General features: G+C 43.0%; 1 protein-coding gene across 2 annotated transcripts; it reads right to left on the reverse strand.

Annotated features, from left to right (window-relative positions):
* Positions 1–2,512: 2,512 nt before the first annotated feature.
* SPRR1B (small proline rich protein 1B) lies at positions 2,513–4,257 on the reverse strand. Of its 2 annotated transcripts, XM_010378223.2 has the most exons (3): positions 4,170–4,253; positions 3,208–3,313; positions 2,513–3,086 (listed from the first exon to the last, which is right to left on the reverse strand). In XM_010378223.2, exon 3 carries the CDS (start codon positions 3,065–3,067, stop codon positions 2,798–2,800), a length of 270 nt encoding a protein of 89 aa, XP_010376525.1. In that variant the 5' UTR covers positions 3,068–3,086; positions 3,208–3,313; positions 4,170–4,253; the 3' UTR covers positions 2,513–2,797. The 2 variants fall into 2 exon arrangements, with proteins under 2 accessions (XP_010376525.1, XP_010376524.1); XM_010378222.1 differs by lacking the exon at positions 3,208–3,313 and having other exon boundaries at positions 4,170–4,257.
* Between the last annotated feature and the right edge of the window lie 3,833 nt (positions 4,258–8,090).

Raw genomic sequence — 8,090 nt, forward strand, 5'->3', positions numbered from 1 at the left:
CAGTTCCAGAGGCTGTACAGGAAGCATGGCTGGGAAGGCCTCAGGAAACTTACACTTACGGCAGAAGGCAAAAAGGAAGCAGGCACATCTTCACATGGCAGAGCAGGAGAGAGAGCGAAGGTGGAAGTGCTACACGCTTTTAAACAACCAGATCTTGTGGGAACTCACTCACTATCATGAGAACAGCAAGGGGGAAGTCTGCCCCCAAGATCCAATCTCCTCCCACCAGGCCCCTCCTCCAACACTGAGGATTACAATTCCATGTGAGATTTGGATGGGGACACAGAACCAATCCGTATCAACTCCTGAATCTAAAAACAAGTTGAAATTATAGAAAAGAAAAAAATAATAAAAAATTTAAGAAAGAAAAGTGAGCTGCAAAGCTTACCTAATCAAGAAGGGCACAATCCACAATACACACCTCAGGTTTGATTATAGAGAACAGTATTAAAAAAAGAATAATTCTACAGATGGCAGAACAATGAATAGCAAAATTAAAAGGAGTTCCTTTCAGAGAACAGAATTAACACCTTAAAAGGAACTTCTACCACTTCTGGTATATTGCAGTGGGAAGACTGTGGCTTCACAATGCCTGCCCAGTTGGATTTCAGAGTACTAAGGCCTAGTGGTTGCCGTGTGTCACAATTATCTTCCTTTGAACATGGTAGTTTTGATTTAGCTCTCCTGTACCTGCATTGTCATTGGTTGCTGGGTAACAGGAAGAAATGGCCCATTTGTTTGTTTCATAATTTGCTGAACAAAAGGAGCCATAGGAAGACACGATGGAGAGAATTTCATGTTATCTAGAGATCCTAGATTTTGAGCTGGCGGGGACCATAAGGTTTTTTTTTCCTTAGGGGTTTGTGTTCTGCTTATGAGACAAAAGGAACAGATGGATATTTGAGAACAAGAAGGCTATTCTGTGGCTGAAGCTTGAGAAGCTCACCCAAATCTGTGTCTCCCTCTTATTTCTGAGCACACCAGTAAACTACATTTCTTAACTTTGTGAGATTGACAGGGCTATGTGACCAAGTTCTACACAAGTCGATAAGAACTGAGGGATGCGTGCTGTTTCTTGTTCCAAGTGGGTAAGTGCAGGGGCACCTTTATATTCAGTCTATTTCCCTGTTCTTGTGCTTGGATTTATAGGGCACAGCACTCAGAGATGGTGAGACATATGAAGGAAGGACTGTCTCTTCATGACTCTGTGTAACAAAGACTTTACTAACCCATATTGGACTTTTATATGAGTGCAAGGTAACTTTTACTCGATGAAGCTCCAACAACATAGGGGAGTGTTGTTATAGTAGCTAACCTATGCTGACTAGCATCATTGCAACACCTTTTTTTCTGCTTGGCTAATTGGTTTGGTGCTAGGAGGCACTTATATTTGGATATGATGGTAGATTTTTACCTACTAATTAAACAAGAAAACCCTTAGGGTAATACAACTTTTAGGGTAATCATTTTTCATATAGGCTTTGTAATTTTAAATAACGCAATCAAGTAAAAATGCCATGATCAAAAGTATCACAATTTCTTGAGTTACATCAATGGCATGTAATTGTTTTATTATTTCATTTTCCATCCTAAGAAAAAGAATCTCTTTTATACTACTGCAGAAAAACTTGCTTTGTTTCCCAGTTACATGCAAAAGCAACCTATATTTCCATCAATATAAACATATATGCACATGTGTATGAACACACTGTTGTAATTCTAGCTTGTTTAATTTGACTGGAAACATGTTGATACTACAGGGAGATGAGTGAGGGTGGGTTTTACAGTTCTGACTTCCGTGGTTCGCACCTATGTGAGAAAAACAGTCTCCAAACTGGATCAGCTTTTGTGCATTACTCTGTGAGGACTCCAGATCTCGTGTGTGTTGTTGTACATGTGTGTATGTGTGTTTGAATGAGGGGTGGGGTAGGGAGTGAAGTACATCCCCAGGGCACTGCAAATGCCCCTGGCAAGCACCTTAAATCTCCCTTATTCTGTTTCTGGTCCAGAGTTGGCACTCAGAGACTAGAAATGACTAATTGGGATAAAGAGCGGAGTCTGTGCGTCTTTGGAAATCTTGGTTGTAGGTATCAGAGAGAAATGAGTGAGAAGGAGCGGGTTAGCATATGTAGGAACAACATTACTTGAAATAAACAGCAATTGGCTGGTAAGTTAGCAGTCTAAAAGTCAGATTTGGAGGGAAGGCATTCAGGATTAGTGAGTCAGAGTCAGCTTAGACAAGTGCTAACTAAACTCTGGCATGACTCATGGAGTTGCAAGAGGAGAGCCCTGCTCCAGCCCTGGATGCCCAAAGCAACAGCCTCTAGGTGGCGTTGCACAACTTCCCATAGGCAGCCCAGGAATGCTTGTCGGGGCAGCCCCTCACCCTCCTAGTGCGAGTATCAGATGCCTTCTGGACAAAGCCCTTCTTCACCAACCCATCTCTGTGTACAGCTCCTGCTTCATGAGGGAAAGAAATGAAGTTGTAGAGTCAATGACACACAGTCAAAAGTGGAACTGAAAGTGAATTTAATGGGGGTATAAGAGAGCTGAATCATTTGCCTTGATCTTAAGTCTCTCTTCAGATGAATTCTGAGCAGCTGAAAACTAGCTCTGGTACTAAGACCTTCAGCTTCATTCAGAGACTCAGAGTGTACAGGAAACAAAGCTTCATAGCATATTCTTTTTTGGTGGAGGCAGAACGCTAATTGCAAGGCAAATGGGACTCATACGCAGAATGAGATAGGGGATTCAGCATCTGGTGGCTGGCTCCTCAAGGGCATGGCTGCGGACCACATTACTTCTGCTTGGTCTTCTGCTGGGCTGGTGCTGGAGTGACCGTTGAAGGGCAGGGCTCAGGCACCTTGGGGTGGCAGGGTTCTGGAACCTTGGGCTGGCAGGGTTCAGGCACTTTGGGGTGGCAGGGCTCAGGCACTTTGGGGAGGCAGGGCTCCTTGGTTTTGGGGATGCATGGTTCCTGGGGTGGAGGCTGGCAAGGCTGTTTCACCTGCTGCTGCTGAAGCTGAGGGGGTGGGGGGCAGGGCTGCTTCTGCTGCTGGGAACTCATGCTTCAACAGTGGCTGGTCCTAGAGACAGAACAGATGATTTCAACAGAGAATAACTAGGGAATAAGCCATGGTGAATAACACTTCAAGTCTCTTAAAAAGCAAATGTTCATCCCCCTTCTTGACCACAAAGAATACTTAATTTCTGAGCCTTTGAAGAGGAACTCAAAGATGATTTGCTCTTGTTCCACTAGTGCAAGGCCTCTCCTGGTGCTCTCTTTCTTCTTACACAGCACAATAACAGGCTTCTAGCAGGAATATGAGACTCATAATACTGGATCATTGGAAATGTGAGGTTATTTGAAAAAAAACCTAATAAATTAAATCTACCCACTCATTTCTGATAAATAGCATGGCTTATCATCTATGGTATAACTCCGACCTCTCTAGAACACTACACAATCCCACCTCTGGCCTAGCTCAAGTGCTCATCTGTCTTAAATGTTTTCCTTGTTCCTGCTCATTCAAGCACTAACGAAACACCACAAATCACTTCATATGGCGCTTTTAGGGGCTTCTCTAGAGAAAACCTTCCATAAATCTCTGTATTCCCAAACTGCTACAGAACTTGCCCTAATCACCTGGCACTGATGTTACCATTATACATTGCATTTTAGCTCATATTTCCTGATTAAATTGTATATCATAGAGTACATTTTCTGCTGCTTAAATTATTTCTTTGCAACCAAATTGTCAAATACAGTAAGCTCTCACAAAAGTATTTGTTGAAAGAATAAAATTCTCTGTATTAAAATTATAAATAAGACGGAATTATAATGTCAGGGAAAGTGCTATGGACCTGGGTTCTAGTCCTTATCCTATGACAAATTTACTATGGATCCTTGACTAAACCAACCTCCTGCTTGCTGACACAGAAAGAGTGAATGAAGAAGAACTGATAATGTCTAAAGTCTCTTCAAGCCCACAGTGTGATTACTTTTAAAATGAAGATATTCCTAGAGGTTATAATTCAGTTGAACAGTCTGCATGGCTATGACCAAATTCAATAATGAGGAAAAAAAAATACCAAGAAGGCCAAGGAGACTCTAATAAAAATTAAATACATAGAATGGATGCTAAAGAGTTCCAAGTAAAGAGACTGACCTGGTGTGCAGAGAGGAACACTCCGTTTGATCCCTTAGAACTGGCGTAGTGTTCCCAGCCAACTGGCTTTTTTATGCAGGGAACAAGCCCTGCCTCAAGGAAACAGGATCTATCTGGGCTGCTGTGCCTACATTCCTTACCTGTCAGACGTGATTCACCCCTCTTCCCCCATCCACCTGTTGACTCAACTTTTGTGATGAAACCTGTGGCACTTGCTGTCTGACAAGGATGTCACCTGGGCTTTATCCCCCGAGCACCCTTTGCTCTCAGGTGTAGTGTTTACAGGGAGGGTGGTGTGGGCTGAAAGAGAGAGAAGGAAGACATTCTGGGGCTGCTGGAACCAGAAACAGTCCTATCTTCAGCAAGAGTCTAATCCTCAGCACAGGTGACACTTGTAGGGCTGTTTAATATTTGAAGTGAATGCAGAGATAAACAATAGGTATTTCTGGTTCTTCTGGAAGGCCAAAGCCATGGTGACCAGGTGAAAAATAGTAATATTCTGTTAATCCATCACTCAGTATACTCTTGCCTGGTAGGGGAAAGGAGAAACTAAAATGATTCTTTTGGTTCTAAGAAGTCTTTTCTCCAAGGAGGAACTCAGGGTAAATAGCATAAGGGCAGGCTAACCTCTTTCTATGAAGGAGAGTTCTGAGCAGTGAAACTCTGGGAAGAATGGTCACATTCAGAAGCTCTGGAGCAACTTGGCCCTTTTAGTCCATCCGTTTGTTCTGTCCATTGTGACAGCAGGCCCTGAAGACCCTGGTTTTCATGGGGAATTCCTTCTCTGCAGCCAACATGGGAAGGAACAAAGGAGCTGGGATTCCCTGAGCCCTTATATCAAAGTTCTCTCTCCTCAAGATAAGATGAAATTTAGGTCACTAATCCGGGCCTTCCTGCAGTATACAACCTGTTGCAAGTGTGGTTTTTGGAGAACCCAAACTATCCTTCAAATCCAGGTGTTGGATGGTCACTCCCTCACTATTTTCACTCATCTAAATGTTTGTAGAGCACCTGCTGGCTGCACAGCTCTGTCACCTCTCATGAACTTCAGCCCAGGACCAGCCAGCTACCACCAGAGGTTCCTCTGCTTAGCCACTGTTCTACCTTCCATTTTCACATGATGCCTGGTGTGTAATAGCTGCTCAGAAAATTGACAATTATAGAATAAATGAATGAATGAATGGAAGGATGGAGAGATGGATGGATGATATTATTTGCAAAGAGACACCAGAGGCTGTTTTGAGAATACCAGGAAATTTTTTATTTTTATTTTTATTATTATACTTTAAGTTCTAGGGTACATGTGCATAACGTGCAGGTTTGTTACATATATATACTTGTGCCATGTTGGTGTGCTGCACCCATCAACTCATCAGCACCCATCAACTCGTCATTTACATCAGGTATAACTCCCAATGCAATCTCTCCCCCCTCCCCCCTCCCCGTGATAGGCCCTGGTGTGTGATGTTCCCCTTCCCGAGTCCAAGTGATCTCATTGTTCAGTTCCCACCTATGAGTGAGAACATGTGGTGTTTGGTTTTCTGTTCTTGCGATAGTTTGCTGAGAATGATGGTTTCCAGCTGCATCCATGTCCCTACAAAGGACACGAACTCATCCTTTTTTATGGCTGCATAGTATTCCATGGTGTATATGTGCCACATTTTCTTAATCCAGTCTGTCACTGATGGACATTTGGGTTGATTCCAAGTCTTTGCTATTGTGAATAGTGCCGCAATAAACATACGTGTGCATGTGTCTTTATAGCAGCATGATTTATAATCCTTTGGGTATATACCCAGTAATGGGATGGCTGGGTCATATGGGACTTCTAGTTCTAGATCCTTGAGGAATCGCCATACTGTTTTCCATAATGGTTGAACTAGTTTCCAGGAAATTTTTTATAGGGGAAATCCTTCCTTGCGGCAGGCCTTATGGTATAAGCTGAGAAAAGCTGTAAGAGCTTAGCAAGAGACAGATGTTTCTGTCATTTTACCCACTATGATTTGGCTGTGTTCCCACCCAGCTCTTATTTTGAATTTCCACGTGTTGTGGGAGGGACCTGGTGGGAGGTAATTGAATTATGGGGGGAGGTCTTTCCCGTGCTTTTCTTGTGATAGTAAATAAGTCTCAAGACAGCTGATGGTTTTGAAAAAGAGGAGTTCTCCTGTACGAGCTCTCTCTTTGCCTACTGCCATTCATGTAATATGTAATGTGCTTCTTCTTGCCTTCTGTCATGATTGTGAGGCCTCTCCAGCCATGTGGAACTGTAAGTCCATGAAACCTCTTCTTGTTGTAAATTGCCCAGTCCCTGTTTTGTCTTTGTCAGCAGCATGAAAATGGACGAATACATCCACATATCTATTTCTCTCTCTCCTTGTTTAAGTAGTCACTTCACTTTGGTCTGTGGCCACTGTCATCACCATGCCTCTTGCATCAGTTGAGCTCTTTTCTAGACTTGGACACAAGCCTCTCCTCAAACCTATTCCCTGTAGACTCTACAAAGGGAATTATAAGCACACTTTGTTTGCAATATGGTGGGATTATCAGGCCCAAGGCAGCCTGCTTCCTGCTTCTCGGTCCTCCATGCCACCAGGGCCAGGACCTGGCTGACCTGAACCTCAGCTCTGAGGCTGGGCCCCTGCCTCCCATGTCTTTCCTAGACCCATATGTCTTGGGGGAACTTTCTTTCAGGATGCTCTTTAGGTGTTGACCTGATGCACTCACTTGACATATCTCCTCTCCCTCAGTCAGCGCTGTTCTCAGTCTAGCTTCTAAACTTTCTCATTTTACTCTTCTGCTGTTTTTTCTAAATTACATTGAATAGCTAGGTGTAAAGACCCCCCAGTTGCTTTTTTGTTTCACTATACAAGAAAACTCAGTTTCCTCATCAGTAGTGCTGGATCAGCCATAGATTTACTGGGAAGCCATATGGCTGCTGATTGCAACTAACATATCCCCATCGTTCTCTGACTTTTATGTTTGTCCTTCTCAGGATGAAAGAATGCTGCTTATTGTTTTTATGAACATCAAAGCCTGACCTTTCTTGGACTTGCTAATTAACTGTACTTGACACCTCATGGATCTCCCTGCAAATTCTCTCTGCCCTGCCTTTTATCCATACATAGTCATATGACTCTTTTCACGTAGGCTTGGATGGGCTTTGTGCAGAAGATACCTGATAAAGTTGCTCTACAGGACCATACTGCATACCTCTCTCTTCTCGATCTGGGGCTCCTATGATACTGCAGTGCAGGGGACTCATGGAATGCTTGTGTGTGTACCACTGGGAAGTGTGGAGTAGTCAATACATATGGGCACAGATTTGACAAATGATGATAGTGAGGGAAAGTGAAAGAAGACAATGGATAAATACTTCCTGCCTTCATCTCCAGGACAGAAAGTTCTGAGACTACTTCTTAGACATCATCAGAAAGTCCCATCCATGGACTTTTTTATGGTTGCATAGTATTCCATGATGTTTGTATCTGAATCACATTTTCTTTATTCAGTTCACTGTTGCTGGGCATCTTCATTGATTTCATGTCTTTGCTAAAATATGTTCTTTGTGCAATATAGATGAAGCTGAAGGCCATTATCCTAAGTGAACTAATGCAAGAATAAACCAAATACTGCATGTTCTTACTTATAAGTGGGAGCAAAGCATTGAATACACATGGACACAAAGGTTGGAACAATAGACACTCAGGAGTGCTTGGGGGGAGGTGGAAGATGGGAATGTGTTGGAAGGTTACCCATCAGGTACTCTGCTCACAACTTGAGTAATGGAAATCATTTGTACAGCAACCCTGAGCAAGATGTTATTTACCCATGTAACAAGCCTGCATGTGTGCCTCTGGAACGAAGAATAAGAAGAGGAGGAGGAAGAAGAAGAAGAGGAGAAGGAGGAAGAAGAAGAAGAAG

This window comes from Rhinopithecus roxellana, chromosome 8, assembly GCF_007565055.1.
Source record: "Rhinopithecus roxellana isolate Shanxi Qingling chromosome 8, ASM756505v1, whole genome shotgun sequence".
NCBI lineage: Eukaryota > Metazoa > Chordata > Mammalia > Primates > Cercopithecidae > Rhinopithecus > Rhinopithecus roxellana.

Bases quoted from the DNA above. Each gene is read 5' to 3' on its own strand.
- SPRR1B (XM_010378222.1), bottom strand. From the start codon at position 3,067: ATGAGTTCCCAGCAGCAGAAGCAGCCCTGCCCCCCACCCCCTCAGCTT.